Source organism: Podarcis gaigeae (assembly GCF_964106915.1).
Source record: "Podarcis gaigeae genome assembly, chromosome: 1".
Classification (NCBI taxonomy): Eukaryota; Metazoa; Chordata; class Lepidosauria; order Squamata; family Lacertidae; genus Podarcis; species Podarcis gaigeae.
In genome coordinates, this window is record NC_139678.1 from 79,319,166 (window position 1) to 79,344,281 (window position 25,116).

Below are 25,116 nucleotides of genomic sequence, written 5' to 3' on the forward strand. Positions count from 1 at the left end.
TATGATAAAAAAAAACAAGAAAGAAAGAAAGAAAGAAAGAAAGAAAGAAAGAAAGAACTTGTTACCACCTAATTCACTTGCTAGAGCAGGAGTCAGTGGACTTTTGGCCCTCCAGATGCTGTTGGACTTCAACTCCTATAAGGCCCAGAGAGCATGATCAATCAGGGCGCCAAGTATGGGGGGAGGCCAAGGCCCTCACAAAATTCTAAATCAGAGAGCCGGGGCCCCCAACCTCTGTAGTAGCCGTGCGCTTACAACCTGAGCCATGTGTGTGCGACTTCAGCACGCCATGGGGCATGTGCGCATGGTGCACTGTTGTCATGTGGCTCCTGAGCCCGCTCAGTCATGGGGGCAAGGTGGTGGTCAATGATTAGAAATGATGGGAACTGTAGTTCAGCAACACCTGAAGGGCCCAAACGTTCCCCAGTTCTGTGCTAGTTAAGGAGGGTCCACCAATTATCCTGGCCCACTAGCAGGTGATGTGAATGCTGCTGCTCTGGATAAGGTTTTTTTGAGCATAGAATTCAGTGTACTTTTCCTCTTAATAGTTATGCGTTGGTGTGCAAGTCACATGTATGACACTTGACACATCCATGGGTGGTGGTGTGTGTGCGTGTGACACTGCATAAGGAGTCTTTTAGACCCTATCCAGCTTTCTTATTTCAGTGCCAACATGGCCCTTTCACAACCTTCGTTACAATGCTGCCCTGTCTGGGAGGTCACCACAAGTGACCTCCTCTATATTCCTTGACTTTTACTTAGCATTTCTGCCATTTTCAGTTAGTGTCTCTCTTTTCACAAATATTCATGCTCTCAGCCAGTTTCTGTTTTTAATGCAAGTTTAGCATCACCGTTAGCCAATGGACAGATTCTATTTGCATACATTTACATTAATTAATGTAGACAAAAGGACATTAGGAAGAATTCTTTCCCCACCCTTCTCTTTGGAAGACTCTCCAACTTCTCTCTCCTCTGGCATATTTGTGAAATCTGTGTATTATCTCTGCACTGTGAGGAAATACTCTCCAGTGTTCTGTTTTACAAAATGCTGTTTCCTGTGAATTAGAGTGAAACGTAGGTCAGGAAAAATTAAGGCATGTGTATTACTCTGGAGCTATTTGTCATACACTGGCAGGTGTAAAGGCCCTATGATGGAGAGGAGAGCTGTGTTTAGGGAGGATAATCAAATGCTAATGTGGTACACCACTGAGATCTGCTCTATATCTGAATAATTACCTATGGCTGACTATTTAGGTGTTAGTAACCGGGTCAACACCAGTTCAGCAGCTGTACTCATTCTGTCTGACTTCAAGAGTCGAGCACGTGGATGCCATGCTCAATGCTTCAGGTGTTGATTTGCTTATATGGCATAACTATACAATTTGCCTTGGCCTATGCTTGCAGCAGTGTTGCACCCTACAGTGCAGTTGGTGATGGCTTCCCATCTTATCTTTTACCAACACCACATAATGTTCGTTGGTTCCACTATTGTCCCCCTATATTGTGTTATTGCTGCTGTGTTGTTTTCTATTGACATTTTGTTGTTGCGGTTGACTTTTTGGCTGAGGGAAATATGTGTTCTTCTAGGGCAGAAACAGACCACATTCACACCATACATTATTTGGTGGCCAGGAAAAAATAGGTATATAAAAGGAGAATACCTGGATGCCAAGATCCAAATTTGGGGCAAGTACTCTTTGGTGAGATTTAATTTTTTTTTTTAAATGCAGCGGAATTAAGTGTGGAAATATATGCTGTTAGACCTTTACAATATGCTTTTCTAAGTTTATTCCAAAATAGTCTCTTCTTTCCCCAGCACAGGAAAAGACCATGTGTTTAGCAAGTGAAAAAATGTTTTACTTACAAACACTCCAAAGGTCAGATTCATATGCTTTTCCATACATTAGTCAGAAAACACAGGCAATACAACTTGGTTTAATTACTTCGGTGAAAGTTTCTAAATTGTTGGTATAGGGATACAAGAATGCCTTGTAAAAGCCATGTTGAGCTTCTTAGGTAGACTGAAGGTGAACAAAGGCCTTGATTACCTTTCTCCTGAGGTGAGGAGTAAACTAGCCACTTTGGGAAGTGGATGTTTAAAGATGTATTATAGTGCTTTAAATGTATGGTGTGAATGTAGCCACAGTTTAAAATCAGAGAATATGAGATTAATTGACACAAGCCAGGATCATTAAACTGAAGGGAAAGCCTTGTTTGCCATAGCTCATACTATCCATTTGCCCTTGGCACAAGGAAGGATGTAGACACAGGAATGTGTTCTGAGACCAGGGGTTGGTAACATTGTGGGTGGCAGCTTAAAAATACCTTATTGAAAATAACCTAAGTGAAGGGTGGGAGAGTTGTGAGGTACCCAAAGGCAAAAAAGTGAAAGGCCTCATCAAGCTAATACCACATTAGGAGGTATGTTCCTGAAGGGTAGAAGAAACAAATAAAATCAATTCATTTATCTTTTTTCTAGAATGTTGTCTCTCTTTGTAAGACTTCCCTTTATAAGAAAAATTACATCTGATACATTCTTCTTCTTTTGCCCCTAAGGAAGATTCTTATCAAAACACTTTGGGCTTTTTATATCTTCTATACTTCAGAAACAAATCATCTTATGGGTACCAGCTGGAGGCCCACCTTTCGTTCTGTGTTGCTATTTATAACGTTTACCATCCAGGCACACAAAAAGTGCCTCATGAAACAATAGCTGTCTCCTTCATCTGGGCTTGCCATCTCATGAAGGGCACCTTTAATCAGCTGGATGTCAGGTTGAGGTTCAGCGAGAATGAGGGAAATGGCTTCAGCTGTACGATAGGCGAGGGGGCTGAATTGCTTCTTGCCACTGAACTAAGGATCAGGAATACCTATTCCTGCAGTAGCCTAAGAGAGAGGGTCATTGTTGCATGAATCCCTGATACAAAAAAACATTTTCTCTGACAGTATTTTATCCCATAACTTCTGAAACATGGGAGGATGGAAGGTTCTCACAAAACCTGACATTCCATATAATACAAGATATGGCGTGGGAGCCAATGTGGTTGTTGGACTCCCAACTGCCATCAACCCCCAGCTAGCATGGCCAATGGTTAGTGGTGATGGGAATTGTAGTCCAACAACATCTGGATAGATAGCCTACCCTAGGCTACTGCTATCACCCTACTTCAGGGGTCAGCAATATTTTTCAGCAGGGGGACAGTCCACTGTCCCTCAGACCTTGTGGGGGGCTGGACTATATTTTGAAAAAAATAATGAACGAACTCCTATGCCCCACAAATAGCCCAGAGATGCATTTTAAATAAAAGCAAACATTCTACACATATAAAAACACCAGGCAGGCCCCACAAATAACTCAGAGATGCCTTTTAAATAAAAGGACACATTCTACTCATGTAAAACCACGCTGATTCCTGGACCGTCCGTGGGCCGGATTTAGAAGGTGATTAGGCCGGATCCGGCCCCTGGGTCTTAGTTTGCCTACCCTTGCCCTACTTCCTCCTGAATCCAAGGCTAAGTTCAAACTTTCTTGGTAATTTTAAGTAAAAGCTACAGAACCTGAAGCCATGTTGTTCCCCTCTATTGGTTGTTGAGTTAAAGAACTGGAGCAAATGAGCAGTTGAAATTTACATTCAAGCATTTCTTCAAACAAAATATATCACTGTGGTTGGGGTGGGGTCTCTCCTGTGCTGCTCTTTGCAGGGTGCTCAGCAAAGGAAAAATGTTTAAAAGCATGTGATAGTCTTGGCTGCATATTGTCCACTTGTATAACCTACACCTAGAATGGCATTCTTTGCCAAGAGTAATAAACCTTAATCTTTCTTTATCCTTTCAACCATCAGTCTTGCCAGGCTCTTTGTTTCTGCACACTGCTGCAACGTACAGTGGTACCTCAGGTTAAGTACTTAATTCGTTCCGGAGGTCCGTACTTAACCTGAAACTGTTCTTAACCTGAAGCACCGCCGGAGCACGATTTCTGTTCTCATCCTGAAGCAAAGTACTTAACCCAAGGTAATATTTCTTGGTTAGCGGAGTCTGTAACCTGAAGCGTATGTAACCTGAAGTGTATGTAACCTGAGGTACCATTGTATTTACCAAACACCAGCACACGTTTTTGTGAAATCAGAGTGCTGATCTCTTCAGCTGAGGGGTTTGCAGCACAAAATCCCTTCACTAGGCCAAGCATGTGCTTAAACTCATTTTTCCCAGGCAGAGCCTCCCAAGTCCTGCTGGTGGAGGTCTGTTAGCACAGCATTCTGGGTAGGTGAGAGGGCTGGTTGTTTTTCCTCTATGTTTTGCAACTGAAATAAGAAGACTTCTACCTCACGGCTGTCAACCTGGCACCTGCTGCTCATGTTGGTTTGATGAGGAAAAGAAAGGAAGGCACAGGTACAGTTGAAACATTTCTGTTTTCTTTGTAAATAATCTGTCACTATATGGTGAAGCACCTCTGGAAAAGGGCCAGCAATGAGTTAAATGCACAAAAGGTTTATAGCCTATTCAGCAGGGTGAGGTGCTGTGCTGTGCTGCCACTGTGCAGCAACTGAGGAAGGAGGAAACCCTGTAATCTTGCCAGAGGACTTGACAAGGCAAACACATGAAAACTGTTAGAGTCACACTGTGTGGGTTCTTAGCTGCTGCTGGCTGACTTGCAGTCTCCATTGATGCCGGTGTGGCTGCACAGGATTAATCTGGCCTCTGTCATCATCTCCTCTCAATCCCACGGGTAATGGTGCTGAGTATGGTGGCCCAGCAGTGGCCACCATTAAGAATATGAGAATAGCCAGTGCTTTTTTTCTATTAAAAATGTTTAGGGGTACTCTCAAATACAGTAAATGGACAAAAGTACAAAGATAAAAAACGTTTAGGGGTATGTGTACCCCTGTGTCCCCCCAGGAGAAAAAGCACTGAGAATAGCTTTGCTATTTGCTATTTGCCCTTTTAGTCACTGGCCAATCTTTCTCCTGCAAATGCTCCTCAGAGCAACTGTTATTCAGAGATATGCTGCTCAGCCACCATGACTTCCAAGTTCACCACTTCACCAGCTGCCACTGGATATACTAATGAAGAACTGGATACTTTGAGGATCCCCACCTCAGCTTGCAGACCCAGGGCTTCGTTTCTGCAACTAAGATGTACTTTAATTCCACCATGAATTATCTAGCTGTTTCTTCACAGTTTCAGTAATTTAGAAGCCAGCACTGTGGTTGAACCACTGACATGTCTAAGAGTGATGTTGCACTGCCCCCAACATTGCATGTACCTTTGCCATATGTCCAAGAATTTGCAAATACATGAGAATTCAAGGACTACTTGTGATGCACAACCTTCAGCTTTATTAGTAGAAGCTTATCTTGTGGCCAGCAGGCCTCAAGCAAGAACATGGGAGTGAGAGAATGTGCTAGATGGAAAAAGAGTGGATTTTCCAGTGCCTCACTGGAACCAGGGATGATGTGCTGTGTGAAGGGGAAGTTCTGGTCACCGCTCACCTTTTGTACTGTCTCTTTAAGAGTGAGGCCCAGAAAGCCTCAGCAGCACCTGCAGGCCATGTGAATGAATTGGGAGAAACAGTTTTCAACTTTGGGGAAGAAGCCATTAGGAGCAGTTGGGCCTGCATAATTTCCTTGGAAGCTGGATGGTGCTGCTGGAAGTGAAAGACAGGCAATGGTATTCAAGGAGAATAAGGTAGGCCTTGTCTATCCCCACCTCAGTACAAGAAGTCTGAGCTAAACCTGATAATGTTGAGATTCTGAGATGACCACTGCAAACTGATAATCTGGCAACTCTGAAATGGGGATTAAGAAATATGCCTTTGTAGAGATGGGACACTGGCACCAGGGCTTTATCTGAGTCAGTTTTAGTTTGGTTTGGTTTTCTTTAATTTCTTCATGAGGTAATAAAACACAAAAAGACAAATCGGGCAGTAAAAGCTGACCAATATAAGCAGACCATGATGCAAGTTCAAAGGCAACACATTTAAAACCAGTTTCAAAGCAAAGTGGAACAACAACCCTGTTCCCTCACAAAATCCTTTAACAAATGCCTACAAATACACAGGCTGAGAGTTCCATAGACTTGAAAGGTACTTTGCATCCTGTCCTGAGTGAAGTGACCTGGGATAATTAAAGTTGTTCTAATAGGGATGTAGGAGAAATTTGGTTCAGTTCACATCTGCCTTGAATGGCAAGATTTGGTAGTATTCAAGCATTTGAAAACCAAAGGTAGCCATGTTGGGTGGAATCTACAACCAGGGAACGATGATTGGCTTTGCATTTTAAGGGTTAAATTCCCCTCCAGCAACTTAGTAATACTATACAAGTAACTCTCTTTACCTAAGGCACCATCCTTAATCAATCCCTGGCTTTGCTAAATGAAAGACTACCATGTTTCTTTTTTACTTCTGCTCTCTGCCTACCCAAGGAACCAAGTCCTTGGTTGAAGGTTAGGGACAGTTCTGGGTTACAAACCAGACTTTAATTTAGTAATAGTTACTCATTTTGGGAACAATGGAGTGTCTTTGAAAATGAGAATTCCCTTATATGTATTTCCTGGGGTTCCTCCTTTGTTACTCCTTTTCCATAAATTTCCTTGGATTAGGGATAGGGAACCCTTTTTTAGCCTGAGGGTTGCATTCTTTTCTGGGCAACCTTCTGAGCGTCAAATACCAGTGGTGGGTAGGGCCAGAGACAAGTGCGTACAGCAGCAAGTGTGAATTTTATCTTTGTAGTGTAGGCTAGTCTCTACACACACACACTTCTTTCTACCCTCTGTCCAGGCAAGCAAAAAACATATCAGTACTCAAATTATAGCCAGGCAAAAGCCCTAAGGAAGATGCAGAGCAGGGCTGTTGATGATTGTGACGCAGGGAGAGTACCAAGAGCTTGGAAGGCCTGCTATACTTGAAGGAAGTTGCCTTTGTGTTGAAGGATCCTCATTCTCCTGTTATCTATCATACTGTTTGCCTGCAAATGTATTGTTCTGCTGAGGACTTGGCTGTGACAAAACCATCAGCCTCCAAAGCTGTGCAAGGTCAAATAACACCACCGATACATGGTGTTACATGGTTGGGTACATGCTGTCTGTGTTTTATCACTGGTATTATACACGGTATTAGGTGGCAGAAGTCAGTATTAACAATTATGATGGTGCACGGTTGGTTAAGTTTAATCTGATACATTCCGAGCTAAGCACAGGGCAGATGTAGAGGTTTCGATACATGCACAAGAGGCAGAAGGAGGTGATACCTTGCTCCAAATCACATTGTCTGGAATTTGAAACATGGACCTGAGGAACAGGGTCTTCTCAACAGTGTCACCTTACACTATAGAACTCCCCAAAAAACTCCTTCCCAGGGATGTCCAGAAAAACTGTAAAATTGTTGTTTAAATTTCAGCAAGCATTTTGTGGGTAGTGACTCATTTTAACTGTTGTAATGACTACTGTTCATAAGTTTGGAAGATATTTTAGGGTTTTGCTTTAACTGTAGGATTTTAGGATGATTAATTTTATTATGCTTTTATGGTTGCCTTATGGGCTGATAAGTTACAATATGTTGGCAGCTCCTCTGAGGGCCCTTTGGAGGTGAATGGTGGAATATAAATCCAAAACTAATATAAACAAACGTACACAGAAACAAGAATTCCCTGCTGTGGGAGGAGTACCGGTACACTATAGATATGGTTACTATAACAGATGGTTACACATATTCCATACAGATAGAGCTATGTTTGTTATCCCCCTCCCCAATTTCTGTTATTCTGATGTGCAGTCCACCTAACCCAACTCTTTGGGTAACAACTGTTCCCCACTTCCCAGTGGAATGGGGTGGAAGCAATAGACCTCTCTGAAGTCCCAACTCAATTTGCCTCCCTCATCCTATGCCTGATTTTAAAAGAAATTGAGTTAAACAGGAGATTTGATCAAAGATCACCAATATCTTGTCTAGGCCATGTCCAGACAGGAGTATTATCTCACAAATGGGTCGTTAAGATCAGATTTTTTTTCTGTGTACACAGTTGGCATATGAGGGTCAACACATGGCCATTTTTTCTTTTTTAATGTCTTTTTTATTTTCTAACAAACTCCTATTTTTTCACTCACCATATGAATGGCTATTCTGCTGCTTGTTGGCCACCTCACGACATAAACTTGGCAGAAAATATATTGGGTGTGGGTAGCTTGTTTGTTTTTGTCCCTCAATCACTCCTCTGTGCACATACACACACCCTGTTAATTTACAGGATTAAATTGTAGTTCACTTGTTCTTTCTTTCTTTTGGTACTATTCTGATTTAATAGAATTGTACAAGATCTGTCATAATAACAGCAAATTGGGGATTCTTGGTGCTCTGTGTATGTAGCTTTCTGTAAATTAAGATCATTCTTCTTTCCCAGCCTTCTACAACTGACATCCAACTTCAATTTAAAGCACCTCAGGATCCTATCTTGTAGCTGGGAGGGAGTGGAATCAATCAGTCCTAAACCTCTCTCCCCAAACCTTTCCAAACACTCCTAGTTTGGCCCTCACCTTTCATTCCGATTATGCTGTTGTTTAGGTCCTAACTCCCTGACCAACTTCAAGCTTCCAGGCCATGTCTAGTGCTTTGTATTCTAAATCCTTCCACAAACATGGCTCTGCTTGCTCCTCTGATGTTGACAGAGCGGTACAGTACTGTGCTTGGAGATGCAGAAATCGCCCCACTCCACATGCTGGCAGAAGGACAAACACCTTCTCCAGACAGAGACGTTCTTGGCTAATTATAACACAAGGAGGACCTTGAGTTTGGAGGCTCGCTGTTTAGCCCTGTTATTATTATTGCATGATTAGCAAGGGTTTGGGGGAAAGCCTTTTCATAAGTAGAGCTCAAATTGCCTTTGAACCTCTTGCATACTACTTACATGAATTTCTGATCGCTGTTAAGTGTTGTTGCACAATGTTTTGCAAGAGTTGCCTCTCTGAAGGGCAATAATGCAGTGACATCGAGGTTGTATCACAAACAAAACTGTGGCGGTCCAGTATAAATCCTCTACTAATGCTCTATTACTGTGTAAATGACATGTTGCAGAATGCACTCTCAGAAAAGCAACCAGTCCTGGTCAGCATTGATAGCACTGAAAAGTCGGCCCCATAGCATTTCCAAAGGCTAAAAGTTGGCTTTAGGAAATGGTTGTGAAGACTCTTTCCCCAGGCTCCTTGCCTGTATCTCAAGTGGGCTAGGATACAAGCTCACATTGAGTATTGTTTCGTACTCTCACAGAGAGCCTGAGGGAGTTTGTTATTATTTTTTCCAGCTACAATTCTCACCTTGCTTGTTCATTGGCACCTAGTGGCCTGGCTGAAGCACTGCAACCTTTTTTTTTAAAAATGTTTTTATACAGAAATTATTGGCTTATGAAAGTACATACAGCATCTCTGTTTTCCATTCATAGAATCCTTTCTACAGATCAGTTATATGTGATGTGAGACACTAATGTTATGGACAGTACCTTGGGTTAAGAACTTAATTCGTTCCAGAGGTCCGTTCTTAACCTGAGGTACCACTTTAGCTAATGGGGCCTCCTGCTGCTGCTGCTGTGCTGCTGCCGCCACACAATTTCTGTTCTCATCCTGAAGCAAAGTTCTTAACCTGAGGTAATATTTCTGGGTTAGCGGAGTCTGTAACTGGAGGTACCACTGTATAGGGTTGCAGAATAAGAGAGGGGAGGAGAAGAGGGGGTAGTAAACTTTCATTCTTTTATGTGCAAGGTTTCTGTGTCAGCATCTTGTGGGTAGGTTCTCTTTCTATTCATTTATTACTTTTCATTGGTGGTGAGAGAGGTTGGGGGGCCCAGGGCATGGTTGGTTGACATTAGTTGGCTGCAGTGAGTTTTATTTCCATGTGTGAGGAAGACGGGTTTTTGGATCCAGTTAGCCACAACAATTTGCATGTTTTCAGTGGATTGTTGTTGGGCTGTGTATGTAATGAAGGGAAGCCACACCGGGGTGAAGGCATCCTCTTTTGTTTGTTCCTGTGCTAATTTCAATTTGTTGTCAAGTTTTTCTTGTAGGGCTGTTTCCCATATGGTTTGGTACCCATGGTCCATGTTCACTCCTGACAGGTCCCTCCAGTGTCATGATGCTCCTGGCTGCTGAGAGTAGGTGACTTACGAATTATTTGCAGTGTGAGTGTGCGCTGTTGTCTTGGAAAAAAATACTCAATATGGCCAGTTTTGGTGTGGTTTCTAATACCTTATCGATGTCCTGGCATGAAAGAGAGATGGAGGTCAGGAGTGCTCCTTTGGAAATGTTTATTCATTGTCTAATGGGAAGACTCCAGTGTCTCCCTCAGCTCTGCGTTACAGAGAGGTGGAAAAGGCCAAGTAGAAGAACATGGAATCAGTTGTATATGCAGAAGGGGGCAGGAGCGGGTTGCAGGTCAGCTTGCCATAAATCAGGTTTACAGCAATTTGTTGAGATGAGATTAGCCTAGCTGTAAAATGCAAAGTGCAGGATTGAAAGCAAGAATAAACCTGCCACATGGCAGCAGAAGAGAATGGGAAGTATATGGATTTAGGAGTCATGAATTTGATTCTCTGCATCCCATTTCCCCCATACGGCAGTTTTAGGCAAGTCATTATATCTGTCAGTACTCTAGTTTTTGCCCAGAGAAACAGAATTTAACTACAAAGCTTGTTTTGTTTTCTACAACCCAGACTTGGCACTTGGGAGGGAGTACTGCCTCTGACCATGCACAGAGTGTTTTTCTTTTCCCATTAGATTATGACGTAGTTCTCACACATTTGGGTTTAGTGGGAGATCTGCCAAGACAGAATCTGTGATTCCTTGGTAGGCTTGAGCCCTGGTACATCTTAATTCAGGAACCGAGCATTGAATGTTTTATTTAACTTCCTTCTTCTTTCTTCTTTGGTGATCACTCGTAGCCGAGTAAGATTTTCTTCCATAAGCACGGTTTTAACAATGAGTCTGTAAGTGACTGTGGAGGCCAATTCTGAATCCACATGTCCTTCCACAGTGGGGGCATAGGTTTCTGGGTGGAAGTTGATCACAGTGTGGATTTGCCAAGCGGGCCTTCCTCTTAGCATGTTTCTCCCTTGCATCCTGAGTTCAAGTGTCTTCAAAGTCCATGACACCTTTGGTAAAGGCTGTTCTCGAACTGGAGCACTCGCAGGCCAGTGTTTCCCAGTTGTTGGTGTTTACTACATGTGTTTTAGATTTGCCTTGAGAGAGTCTTTAAACCTCTTTTGTTGACCACCAGCATTACGCTTTCCATTTTTAAGTTCGGAATAGAGTAGTTGCTTTGGAAGACGATAATCGGGCATCCAGACAACATGACCAGTCCAACGAAGTTGGTGTTGAGGGCCAAGCATACTTTATCAGACTCCAGTTGTAATACATTAACTGATAAAACAGTTAATTAAAAGTGCTTCAAGGTTCTCTCTCCTCCCCCCCAATTCTAGGACTAACCCTGGCTTTTAAAGCAGCTTCTCTGTTGGTGAGCACTGGCTCAAATAAAGTCCAGATTTCACTGGGCCAGATCTATGACAGATTTTTACCACTTACATCTGATACCTCAAATATAGGCTCACTGCAGGAGGAATGTTGCATCCATTATTCATGCCTTGGTAAACTTCTGGCTAGATTACTGCAATTTACTTTACATGGGACTGCTCTTAGCAACTAGGTGCATAATCTAGCAGCCTGTCTTGAAGAAACACCCTTTAGCATGTGAGCTTCTCTGTCCTCTGAGGTTATCTAATGTAGCACTGCTTTCTGTGTCCTCCACACAAAAGGTAAAATCCCTCTTGGGCATTAAAACGCTTTATGTTTCACCAATTATTCATTTTGTTTTCTTCATGTACGGCTTGCCATTTGGATCCAAGTTCCTAAAGAGGTTAACCATAAAAGATGGATTAAACACACACACATTAAAAGAGGAAATGCATGAAACATACTAACATGGTCATCCAAAACAGCAATTAAAAACAGCTGTGTTTAATTGGCGTTAGGGTTGGTGCTGGCTGTTGTTTCTCTCGTTTGCTGCTTTACTGTTACGTTCATGGGTTTTCTAATTTTAAACTATGTGAATTTACTGTATCGTTATCGTTAAGGCAAGCTACCTTAAATACCTGACTGAAAAGATGGGGAACACATCTTAGAGAGCGTGGAGAGTGAACAAGTATAGTATTAGGGAATGAAAAGTTCCTGACCCAAAGTGAAAAATCTTCTGCAGACCATCCCTCTCAGTTAGGGAACTGAAGCTGCAATGCACACTCATCTGGGGGCAAAGAGAACTCAGTGGGACTTAACTTCAGAGCAGACATGCATAGGATGCTTACTCACAGGCTCAGGACTGGTTCAGATTCCAGGTTCTTTATCAGAACTGGATCCTATGATGGTGGTGAGTTGGACAACCTCAGGAAGGTGTTCTTGATGGTGAAACTGCTGGCTGGGTGTGCCAGAAAGAGTGTGCTAGCTGGGTGTGGCTGACTGGGTGGTGCTCATGGCCCCAGGGAGATGCTCGGATTCTCTTAGTCAAGCTAGGGCCTGTGCTTGTTCATCAGCAGGCAAATATGTATGTATATATGGGGGGTGTTGTTTCACTCTGGCTTCCACAGAAAGAAAAGGATTTTTAAAATTCCTAGGCAAATGCCCTTCCAAAACAGCAGTTAAAAACAACAAAAGATGAAAAGAACAGTCATACCCCCAAAAAATTAAAGCTGTAACTCAGCAACACCCTACGCATTGCTGTTTTTAACAGAGGTGGGGAAACCAAAAAGCAAATTAAAGAGGTGTAGTTGTCCATGGCCTCCAAAAATCTAAATTTGGCTTTTCAGCACAGGAAACGGTGCCTTATATTGAATCAGATCATTGGTTCACTTACTGGTAGCAGCTCTCCAGGATTTCGGGCGGGAGTGTTCTCTGCCCTATCTAGAGGTATCAGGGATTTTATTGCTATTTATTCAATTTATGGTGTATCCTGCCCTACCTCCTGAAAGAGCCTAGTGCAGTAAAGAGGTCCACATTTCTTAAAACACACACACACAAACACAGTTAAACCATTCTGGAAGCAATTACGGTTAAAAGCATTCTAAAAGCAGGTACAGTTCAAAGCACTATTCCAGCCAGTGTTCTTGTGCTTGCCAGGAACAATATTCTTCAACCACCAAATGCCTGGGTAAACCGGAACATTTTCAAATTCCTCCCAGAAGTTATTAATGGTGGCGACAGGTGCACCCTGCTAGCAAGGGCATTCCACAGCTGGAGAAGCACCTATGAACAAGGCAATGTCATGGGTCAGCACCAAGCTGGCAGCCCCAGGGCTGAACAAGGGACCTTCTGCATTCAAAGCAAATGCTTTACTGTGGAGATACCACCAGTCCATGTATTTCTGTTTATTTTGGGCTTGCCTGTTTGAAATAATTTTGTACCTCTGTAATGTAAATAGTCTAGTTTTGTAGCATTCTTAATTTTTTTAATGAAATGTAAGCCACCTTTTGTGTTGCTTTGCCCCAAAAGGTACGTTTATTGAAATAAATGATAGAATTCCCACATTAGCTCACTTGTCCCTCCCTTCAGGTTGGGTTGTCTCAGTGGCCATGTTTGCACATATTGGCTCCTGGGGAGATCACACCTGCTTTGCTGCTCCCCAGTCTTTTTAGGCGGTGCAGCACAGCTGCTAAGGCAAGCCTTGGCTTAGCACAGTTATCTGAACTGGAGATTGTGGCTGAGCTTTTCCCTCTTTAACTGTGGTGTGTAGCCAAGGTTTTTTCTTGGTTGTTGATTGTGGTTAAGGAGGAGAAAGTTTAATCACAATCTTGGGTTCAGATGACACACTAAGTCCAAGGCTTGCTTTAGCTGCCATGCTTCCATGAGCTCAAAGGTGCAAAGCAGATGGGAACAAGCATATTTGTGTGGTCCTCATCAGCCATGGTTTGACTTACCATGATGTGCAAACTATGTTACTCATGTTGTCCTCATGTCCTGCTATGCAACTGCAGGGCACCTTTTTAAGGGAGAACAACCAGAGTGGTACTACAAGAGAGGACAGACGCTAGTGGGAATATTACGGTATTTAATGGTTGCCTGATGTGATGCTGCCTGAAGGTGCCACTGTAAGTGTTAGGCAGTGATCTCACCGACTGAGGTGTGAGGCTCAACTCTGCTAGTTAAATTGAGTTTGAACAGTATCATAATTCATATAACAATCATGACAACTCAATTATCAGGAAAATGTGCAGGGTCCAAGGTTTTACAGAAACGGATGGTGTGACTGGGTATGTTAGGGTGAATTTCTGTACTAGGTTGGTTTTTTAACAAAGAAATGCTTTGACTTTGGGTTCACACTTTCTAAGTCACCTATGGCAGTGATGGGTTGGTGGGTGAGGCAGAACGTAGAAGAAGTGTTTGTGCAATGAAGGGGGAAGAAAATGAATCCTTATCTGCCTGTTGAGGCTGTGCAAGCTAGCAGTGACTTGCTAATTGACATTGGAAGCAGTACCCAATTAATATTTTTGTTTGGAAAATAAGCACAACCAATGAGAAGCCAAATACCCTTTTTAAAAAAAGGAAAAAAGTTCACTTTCCATTATGCTGATGCCTCCAGCTTGTCAAGTTGATAGGTGGGAAAGAAACTCCATACATATCTCTTGCTTAGCTGCTCCCTTGCCTTTTGGGATTGCTTCAGCCCAGGAATTTGTAGGTAGCAGTTGCTGTGATGTGCATGATTAAATAATTCCTTATCCCCCCCCCCTTTCAGAACTGATTGTCCCCAGCTCCCAAGCTATCTCAGCAGCCTGATTTAGGAGGAGGTAGGCAAAGCTTTTGTTGTTGGTGTTGCTATTGTTGAACAGTTGGGAATCAGAAATCCTTGGTGTCCCAAATATCAAGGGGTGGATGCCCATCTATCTCCTGCCCCACCTCTGATCTTGATCGCATGGGGAAATACTTTGTATATGACAACACATATTGGCAGTGCTGATATCTTCTTTGCATCTCTCCTCATTTTCTTCTGGGTCATCCACCTGTGTTTTGTAAGCAAAGCAAGGTGAGCTGTTTTTGTGCTGCAGTCGAAGGTGCTCAGCTAGAGAAGTCCAGGTGACAGACTACTCCTGTTGTTCTTTTGTGTAAAAAACACAGAGCACACTTAGTAGTCATGCCAAGGTTTACAACAAAAATAAAAATTAATAGTTAAATTAAAACAATTTAAGCAACTATCCCTGTATTCAAACAGCCAAGATAAAACCAGAAATAAAACTGATAGCTTTAAAAGGCCAGCCTATGAAAAATAACAAGTGAGTGGGTCTGATGGAACTCTTTAGGTAAGGAATTCCCATAGGGAAGATGCTCCTGTCAAGAAACCCTTTTTCCCTGATGCCTTTGTCTAGCCTAGGAGGGTGGGGTTCTCATATCATGCCTTCTTCTGATTATTTAAGAGTCTTCAGAGGAACAAATGTGATGAGACGAGACATGCCTTCCACTACCCTGGGCCCATACCCATGGAGCTTTAATGACAGAACAAATCCATAACGAAAACCAACAGGTTTCATTGACTTTTCAGCTTAGCCCAACTCAGTCCAATGGAGTAGATATGGAAGGTCTGAGTTCCTTAATTGTACCACTGAAGTCAGGAATAGTATCAGGTGAAACAGCCTGATCCCAATACTATGCAAAATCTGGAACCAGCAGCATAAGCACCCACTCCAGTTTGTCTGATGCACAGCTGGCCACCAGTATAATGCAATTGCATGGGTCAGTGTGTAATGGGCCTCTAACCTTGCTGGGCTAGGTATATACTGATGACAGATAGGTAGCCGTGTTGGTCTGCCATAGTCAAAACAAAAAAAATTCCTTCCAGTAGCACCTTAAAGACCAACTAAGTCAGTTCTTGGTATGAGCTTTCGTGTGCATGCACACTTCTTCAGATACACACAGTGTGTATCTTTAAGGTGCTACTGGAAGGAATTTTTTTTTATATATACTGATGAGTTATTAAGATGATATTTACTGCATGGGCTCTATGACTCCTCCTTGCCCAGAGACTAAGAATGGATTCATGGAGACTGCATAAATGTGGTGCCTAGAGGTGATATGTGAGAGGTGGAAGTTTCTTTCTGTTATAGTTGTAGACCTAATGAATTACAAGAGGGAAGTCTTGAGGCCTGCTAACTTGTGTATAAGCTGAACCCGATCTTCTCCAAGGGGTGATGAGGTTGAGACCCAGCTTCTGAAAACCATGACTTAGCTGTGGGTAAGGAGCAAAAATGTTGTGATTTCCCCCCTCTTTAATATACACATACCCTGATACAAAACACAACACTGATAATATATAATAATCTATAAAAACCTATTATCAAATATATAAAAAACTCATTATTTAAACACTATCATTCAATTATTCACATGTTGTTTCTCAAGAAATTATAAGCTTTATATCTTTTTATTCCAGCAGCAAAAAATATTTTAACATTAAGCTGGTGTTATGTACGTTACAAAAGGGGACCAACTTTTTTTAATCGTTCTTTTCTAGCTGCCCTGCTGTTAATCAGTTCTGTGCACCAGCAGGCTTGCTTGTTCATGGCTTGCCTTAAGTGAGGCTATTGTGGCAGAGACAGCGTTCCTTATGAGGTCTGGCCAGAATGGGAAAAGATTAATGCAGGGAAGTCAGCTCCTCTATAATGAGATCCTGGCTTTCCTGGAACAAAATGCAAAGGGAGCACTAATCAGGGACACGATTATTCAGAGAAGATGAGGTGCCATCTTTCATGAGTTTGTGCTACTGCTTATGCCTTTGCAGGGATTAGCAGGCTGTAGTAACTTGCCATCAGCTCTGTATCCATGTATTTGACGCTTGAAAGAGTCTGCATTGCAAACAGCCTTAGCTGAATCTCCAGAGCTAGCAAAAAGGAACATTCTATCAAGGCAGAATCAGACTAATAGTGTTGCCCCACCCCAAAGTGTGTTTTGTTCAAAAAACCAAAATGCATTTAGCCACATTTTCTTAATGAACAAATTTCCTAGCACCTGCCGAGTTCCTCCTGCCTCTCGTGTCCTTTTCTTAGTGGCACTGCCTGCCTTCCTTCTATTTTTCCCCTTCTCTTTAGAGCTAAATATAGCCCAAAAGCATGTCAGTGTGACCACACCCAGCTGTGGCCGGCCAGGGTGATACCTGTATGGCAGGGCAGAGCAGCGTTGATGAAATCTGGATGTGAGTGTCAGTTTTAAGGCATTTCTTTCACATCCTTAATGCCTTTTCTAAAATTCAGAAAGTTGTTTTTCTCTTAGAGAAACAAATACAATGTGCCTTTCTCTTGCCCCCATTTAACGCAACCAGGCGCTCAGCATGAGTGGCGTTCTTTTCCCCCACTGCACTTTCCACAGGTGGGGCGGGGGCAGTTCACCATCCACAGCATGGCAAAGGGAGAGGGCACCAGCAGAAGTTCTCACGGATGCCATTGTGACCATGCTGGCAAATCCAGGCTGAAGCGTAAAGGTGTTTTGGGTAGTGCATGCTCAAACATGCCTTCCAGTTTCTTTAGATTTCTTCCCTTGTAAAAAGAGACTTCTGTTTTTCTGCTTCATTCACAATGTGATTTAAAAGGCATTTGTAATTTTGCAAAGAAGAATATGGTGTGTTTTTATTTCTATTAAGTATTTCCCTGGCACTCTGCAGCCTTCCTGATCTGAAAAGGCCCATGGGATGAATTTCCTCCATGGTCTCCTCTCCTGGAGTTACCTGAGGCTGGGGCGACTGGCAACCTAGCTCCTGGATTTAAGCGCTCTTCCCTTTGTTTCTAAGGGAAGTGCTTCCTAATACATTTTTTTAAAAGTGTACTGATTTATTTAAAAGTAAAAATAACTTAAAAGCTTAGAGCATGGTAGACAACCCTCCCAGCTTCCTGTGCTTACAGCAAAGCCCACCCTGGGATGTCACAGGCTTTTCATGCTTGGAGGGGCTGCAGAATGCAGAGCACCAGGGAGATGACTTTGATAATTTCTCATTTATGATAGAGATTGCTTGGGAAAAAGTGGGAGAAGTTTTCAGCACAGCACCAATTGCAGTGTCAGACCCTCTTGGGGATAGTCTAGGTGAGGCAAAGGTTGAGTGCACCAGTAGTGTCACAACACAATACTCTTCCTATACCATTGCATGGCTGGGAGGGGAAGGATCTTTGCAGTGGAAATCAATCTTTTTTCAGATGGCATTTGCAAAGCACCAAAACTGAAACCTGGGAGATAATCAGAACCAAGACATTTACTTTATTTTTAATAACAATATCAATAAAAAAACAAAACAAAACCAGACATAACTTTCTGAAAACAGCTTTCTACCTCATAATTTCACAGAAATTAGCTTGGAAATATTGTTGTGCCCTCCCCTCCTTTGATTCCTGCACCATCCCTTTCTGTTACCCCAACCACAGCAGCCTGTGAAGATGAACCTGAGGATAGTGAAACCTCACCTACTTCTCCAACTGTGTGTGGAAAAGGAGGGGGGTTCCTCTGGAAGTAATGTTGACTAGAGGAAAACATGGGCCTCCAGTCCACTCTTTCAGCCCATCCTGATTTTCCTAGCTATCCAATCCCCTCCCCAAAATGAGGGTTTTTATGGTGGTGGGTGTTCACACCTCATAGCATGAGGGTGGTACCCAGCTTTCTTTCATTAGCTTGGTTGGGTGACTGGAGAAGAGTGGGCAGTAACTGGAAGCTTAGGCTCACTGAGCAACTCAGCACTCATGGGTTCCCAGGGTTTCTCCTTAATTCCTGGCTGCGCCAATGCTGACGGTTATACAGAAACTCACCTACTCTCTCTGTGGCCATTCAAATGGCACAGAGAGCTACTCGATACTTTCCTTGTACATTCAAACAACAGATGAAGGATGAAAGGGAAGAATGAGAAGGGTGCAAGCCAATTCTGATGCGAATTTGTTGTGATGGGAAAAGAAAGTGGAAGGGCCTCAATACTTTTCTGTTCCATTGCCATTTCATTGAAGTGTGAAAGAGAACTGTACTGTTCCTATCTGGAATATGTGCTCACATTGGGAGTCTCTGCACCCCCAGCGCAGGGAAGATGTGCAAGTTCTCTTTCTGATAAGACTGAAATGTGGAAGAACAGGAAGCACAAAGTGCCTATACCCCCAGCCCCCTTAGCAAGATTATTGCATCTGAAGTGGCTCTGAGAGTAGTGAAGGGCACTCTCATGATCGTGCCCTCTCTCTCTTGAAACTCTTTTCCCCAACTCCATCCTAGCATGATCTTCATCAGTCACAGAAGCAGCAGGTATGTGTAGGAAGATCACAGGGGGCTAGATTTGGGGCTGCCTCTACCTAAGACAGGTCCAGAAAATATGCAGATGGGCCAGAAACCCAACATTCACTTAGAAAGACTGAAACACCCCCCCCCCAAAAAACCTGACATGAGCCTTTCCCTCAAAAATCCTCTTAGGACATTGAACTCTCCTGAGGGCCCACTTTGACCATGATATAGTGTTGAGGCCCAGTCACCTCAGGAGTGAACAGCACTTGTCACACTAAAGATTCTTCCTTTGCTTTCAGGTGCCAAATCTATGAGCCAAGTAACAACTGTGATTCTCCCCTGGCAGCTGCATGAGCTTTGTGTAGCGGTCCCAGCACCTTCCTTCCTGGCTGTAGTAATACTGGAAGGCACATCCCATTCTCCCTTTCAGCAGGAATCCCGACCTTTCAGTACTACTGAGTTAATAAATGCAATTTCTGACTAAGAAATTAGATCCCTTAAGAAAAGTCACAAAAAAATCCCAAAGTAAACATGGTTTGCTTTAAATAGTTCAGTAGAAACCCTCGACTGCCGAGAGCCCTTGTACAGGGCCTCTGACTGATGCTGCATCCAGAAGGCCACCTGCAGCAGTGTGGAAGGTGTGCCAAGTCACAGGTAGCAAAGCCAAGATGGCAGCTGCTGCTTCCTCTTCGCCTCCCGAAGAGGACCAGGAGTGGGGATCAGCTGAGGGCAGGGCTGGTGTTTAGTCTTTGGGTGTCTTCTTGCTGCGTGAATTCCACATGCCACGTTTGGAATGGTAGTAATGGTAAAAGTTCCTGAGTCGCAAACGTTCCACCTCCAGCCCACTCTGAAGCACCCTGTGAGCACGCCAAACAGAAGCAAATCAAGAGACAGAAAGGTCATTTAGTCCCCCAACTAAACATCTGTTAAGGACTTAAACCACTTTCAACTATGCCACTAAAACACATGCTGAGACTCTCTCACCCTTGCTAACACAGGGTATAATGTGGGAAAGAAACGGAACGTACATTTTGCCAATGGAGATTTTAAGTTATCATTGTGTGGTAACTGAAGAACAAACTACTTTTAAATGTCATGCGTGAAAACACCTTTTAGAGACTGCCTCCTAAACTATACCCCCTTCACACCTCTTTAGCATACACATTTGAGAGCATGTTCAGTGTGTCATTTGCAAACCAAAGCTGTAACACCCTTACTCAAAGAAGTCTTATTCATCTCCCTGCGACTTACTCCTGAGTAAACCCATACAGCAAACCTGAACAAACCTGCTGGGCTGCATGGCATTTAGGGAGAGATTCTCATCAGCTAATCCAGATTTCTGAAATTTCTCTCTTAAGCTCTGCCAAAGCTTGAACTTCCAAAGGGTAGAACTTAGTGCCTAAGGATATGCATGCAGGGATTTGTTGTTAGTTGCATATTTTATTTATATTCTGTTTATTATTGTGAGTATATATAAATTGCTTTGACCACCGACTGCAAAAATAAAGGCCTCAGATTGACAAGTAATTCTTGTCTTCTTCATCCTTCATTGCTAGGATCTGACTGCTTCCAGATGGCGACCTTTTTGGGTGTCAAACATGCTGACATAAGAGAGGATAGAACTGGTATTGCTGCCTGTTACTCCTTGAAAATAAATGCTAAGTAAGTGGTCCATATTCATAAGCAGCATAATGTTAGAAGAGCAAACACACAATATCATGGCTGTTTTGTGAATACAAAAATTGGGAACCTGCAGTTTTTTTCTGGTCACAGAAGGAAAAAAAAGTGATCTCTTCTGGCATCATGATTACCGTATTTTTCGCACCATAGGACGCACCGGACAATAGGACGCGCCTTGTTTTAGAGCGGGAAAACAAGAAGGGGAAAATTCTCCCCCTCTCTGCCCAGCACCCCTTCAGCAAAGTGGCAGGAGGTGCTGGGCAGAGAGGGGGAGAATTTTCCCCTTCTTGTTTTCCCGCTCTAAAACAAGGCGCTGTTTAAGGTGCGTTCAAACGGCTACCTTGGAAGCCTGGAGAGCGAGAGGGTTCGGTGCGCAACGACCCCTCTCGCTCTCCAGGCTTCAGGTTCCTTTCGACCTGCTCTTTGGGGATGGCGGGGGGAAGCCCACCACTAGCCCCAAAGAGCAGGTCAGGGAGCAGCGGAAAGGCGCAGCGGAGAGGCTCCTGCCATAGTCACGCGTCACTTCTCCAGCTGGGAGAGAGTAAGCGGGGCTTCTTTAGCCCCACGCGGCTCTCCCGGCTGGAGAGGTGGCGCGCAGCTAAAGAGGCTGCTGCCATAGCCGCACGTCATCTCTCCAGCCGGGAGAGGGTCGTGGGGCTATGGCGCCTTCGCTCCATAGGACGCACACACATTTCCCCTTCATTTTTGAAGGGGGAAAAGTGTGTCCTATAGAGCGAAAAATACAGTATATGAGCAGACCACTCATGTGAATGGTAAGTTTGTGGGGAGTCAGCCACTTGTAGTGCCATCTGCACCAGATCTCAAAAGTAACCTCACAATGACAGATCTCACAGTGACATGAAAGTTACTGTGCTGGTCCATATTAATCCAAAGGCTATCAAGAAACAGGATCACTGTGGTTGGCCAAATCCAAAACTGCAACTATGGCATGGTGGCATCTCCCTCACCATGTTTCCAGGCTGAGCCACTCATGAAAGACATGGTCATACAGACAAGCCTTGAAAGTGTTGCTTTTTGCTTTTCTAACACTACCTGGTGCTAGGGATACAGTTCACTGGGGCCAGTTCTGCAGGACAGATAAACAATGCTTTTTCTTTTATGACTCTCTCGGTGGAAGAGCAGAAGGGGCCAAAATTCACTGGTGGGGGCAAAGGTCCCTGCCTCTGCTGTGTGCTGGCAGCACCCCAAAGAAAATTAGGAGGTTGTTCTAAGACTGCAGCAATCGAAGGGCCCTCAGTTGAGTTATGTGACCCTGCAATGTTGGCATGCAAGTTTTAAAATCAATTTACATGGTTAAATTTCTAAAGACATTTTGATAATTTGATAGCTCTACCAGATTGGTTGAAAGGAAGCCTATAAATGTAAGAAATAAACGATAAGTATGAGGAAATCCCGGTTTTGGCTCTTTCATTATTCTTTGAAGAATATTCATCTAACAACTAAGGGGATAGGGTTTCACTTCTCCCAGTGTACGTCAGGGACAGGGAGACCTTGCAGGTTTCCTGTGCAAACCTTGGGGTGAATGGCTTCCCCTTTGTTAGCAGAGGTTAAAATCAAGGGTGAATGCAGCATCCCGGCCTTCTGAACACTACAACAAGGAACTGGGAATTGGTGGCACATCTTGAAATGAAAAAATCTTCAAGTAGACCAACAGCCTCGGGGCATTTCTGCAAAGTCACAGCAGAGGCTCCAATCACATTTCAGATTTGGCATGAAAGCCCCAGGCCCTTTTCAAAGTCAATTGAACAACATCCAATAGATGGAGGGGCGGTACAGCTTTGCGTTGACAGGTGAGAGAGAGGCTGTGCTGCAGTTTGCCCCTTCTCAATTAAAAATGTAGGTAGGTGTGTGTGCAGCAACAGAAAACACAACCTCCAAAGAATTTCATTAAAAAAGGTTAGAACATTGCTGTTGGGGAAGGAAAGGGTTAATTTTGTTGTCCTTCAAAAAAGAGAGGAAAGACCAAAAGTGGGGGGAGAGGCTAGAATGCTAGAGAATATCACCTTCTTCCTTAACATAAACATAATAGTATTTTAGGGCATTAAATTTGTCTAAGTGGTGCTGATTATGCCCACCCTGCTCAGGGATGGCAACAGGGATCTTGAACCATGCTACATATGTTGAGGCCTGCACATATGACATCATTGACTTGTGACAGACGCCTCTGCAAAGTGCAGTAGACCTCAAGATCCTCATCTCTACACCAAATGTTGCCAGCTATGTACCCAGAGTCAATAAACCTGCCTTGTCCTGCACCAGATCTTTACCCAGCACTGGGGGATTTTGGGGCTCTGGGCCATCCCAGAAATCTCACCTGTCCAACAGCTCCCAGTCCTCTCCACCCCAGCGGTCCCGGAACTCTTCTGTGTTCATCCCACCAATTCGGTCAAAGTCAGATTTGTAGATCCCAAAGAGACCAAAGCCATTCACCTCCCAGTAGCCTGAGAAAAATGAACCAAGAATGTTGCCGGGATCTTGACATGGAAGCAAGGCTATGCTTGAGAGCCTAGACAGTTCTGGTCTCCCATCCATTTTGCTACCCAAAGAAGCCACTCTGTCCTCTGCTGGCAGCAAATATTATCTCATGTGGATTCAAAACACTTATAGAGATAACTTTAATTAGATGAACTTCTGCGAAACCAGGACTTGTTTCTATTCTTCTTTATTCATTGTTTATACAAATTATATTGTGCCCCCACCTTCAGTAGTGATTTCAGGGCAAGGTACAACAATTTAAAATACAAGCATCAATTAAAACAAAAAAGGAAAATACAAAGAAAAAGCGTTGATCTATCTATTGTTACAAACAACAGGGCCATGTTGTCCCCCCCCCCAACATGCTCAGTGGGGAGATGATTCCACCACTAGGGTGCAAATTGCCAAGAAGGTCCTCTGGCAAGTCCCAGATTGCCTGATTCCAGTTAACAAGGGGACTGCAGAAGAACCTTCCACAGCCAACCCCAAGCGCTCCTTCAGATCTCCAGGTCCTGAGCCATTTAGGACTTACACCTAAAACTTTAAACAAGGCCCAGTGACATGCAGTCAGCCAGCGCAGGTCTTTGAGAACCAGTGTTATATGGTCTTGTGCAGACATATCCATTACTCTGACTGCTGTTATTTTGCCCCAAATGCAGTTTCCAGACCATCCTCAAGGGCAGTTTCACATAGAGCTGATTGCAGGAGCTTACTAGTACCTGGATTGCTGCAGCTGGGTTATTCCTGTCCAGGTAAAGTAAAATCCAGGAGTCCCCCCCCCCCCACCCCAGACTATGCACCTGTCCCAGTGATGCAGTGCACCCTTGTACAGAACAGACATTCCTATTTCCTGGTCCCAGGAACCACCAATCCATAGCAGCTCAATCTCACCATGGTTTAGCTTCCATTTACTGTCCCTCATCCAACCCATTAGTGCCTCCACACATTGTTCCAGTACCTGCCCAGCTTCACTTGACACAGACAGCCTTGTCCGTGCTGACTGGCAGCAGTTCTTAACAAAGTCAGAGCCCTGGGAGAAGGCAAGCATATTCACTCTGCTGCCCAATCTGTTCCAGGGCTCTTCTGCCCCAGATTTTCAACACAGTGGTCAAAAATATGAAACAGATTTCAAGTGACAAGTACTTGGCAAAAAAGGAATGCCTACTGCACAAAGTCCAGATAGCCTGAAGATTTCAGATAAAATATATGGACCCATTGACACAATAATAAATAATTTAATAACACCAGGTATTAAAAATCATAACTTTGGTGTATGCTTTCTCTCTAACACACACACACACACACACACACACACACACACACACACACACACACTTCCCAGCTGCTTTCTACTGCTAAAACATCCCCACACATGCTGAATCTCTCTCCACAGTCTCACTTGGCAGCATGACTATTCAGGGCTTTTCTTGTCAAAACCATTTAGAGAAGAGCAGCCAAGTTAGGTTTCCCAAGAACCCAAGACTCCTGGGTTCTTTTCTGAACTTGTGGTGCGCCCCTCAGGCAAATGGTCTGGCTTTTCTCTGCTGGGTTGCAAAGGGGATACAAAACTTCCCTGACGGAGCCACAAGAGGTTTGAGCTGAAGCCTACAGAGCAGCTGTCAACCTGCATGTTATTTCTGTTCTTGCAATGAGAGTGAAGTTTTAAGGAGAGTTTCACATAAGAGGTTT

At 43.6% G+C, this 25,116-nt stretch overlaps 1 protein-coding gene and 1 long non-coding RNA gene across 10 annotated transcripts in view; one reads left to right on the top strand and one right to left on the bottom strand.

The window, feature by feature from the left end:
• Positions 1–22,346, top strand: part of LOC310825371 — a 54,215-nt gene extending 31,869 nt beyond the window's left edge. For 2 of the 4 annotated variants that reach the window (XR_014555219.1, XR_014555220.1), the window contains exons 3-5: positions 14,756–14,807; positions 20,808–21,063; positions 21,678–22,346. This is a non-coding gene — a long non-coding RNA (uncharacterized lncRNA). Of the gene's footprint in view, positions 1–4,181; positions 4,390–5,510; positions 5,686–14,755; positions 14,808–20,807; positions 21,064–21,677 lie in introns of those variants that run through there. The other 2 variants (XR_014555221.1, XR_014555222.1) reach the window with 2 other exon arrangements.
• The window catches only part of B4GALNT4 (beta-1,4-N-acetyl-galactosaminyltransferase 4), a 165,628-nt gene continuing 158,744 nt past the window's right edge, over positions 18,233–25,116 (bottom strand). For all 6 annotated transcript variants that reach the window (XM_083756136.1, XM_083756138.1, XM_083756140.1 and 3 more), the window contains 2 exons: positions 23,267–23,393; positions 18,233–20,108 (listed from right to left, as the gene is read on the bottom strand). In XM_083756136.1, the coding sequence (XP_083612262.1) occupies positions 19,994–20,108; positions 23,267–23,393 (242 nt within the window). In that variant the 3' untranslated portion in view covers positions 18,233–19,993. The remainder of the gene's footprint in view (positions 20,109–23,266; positions 23,394–25,116) is intronic.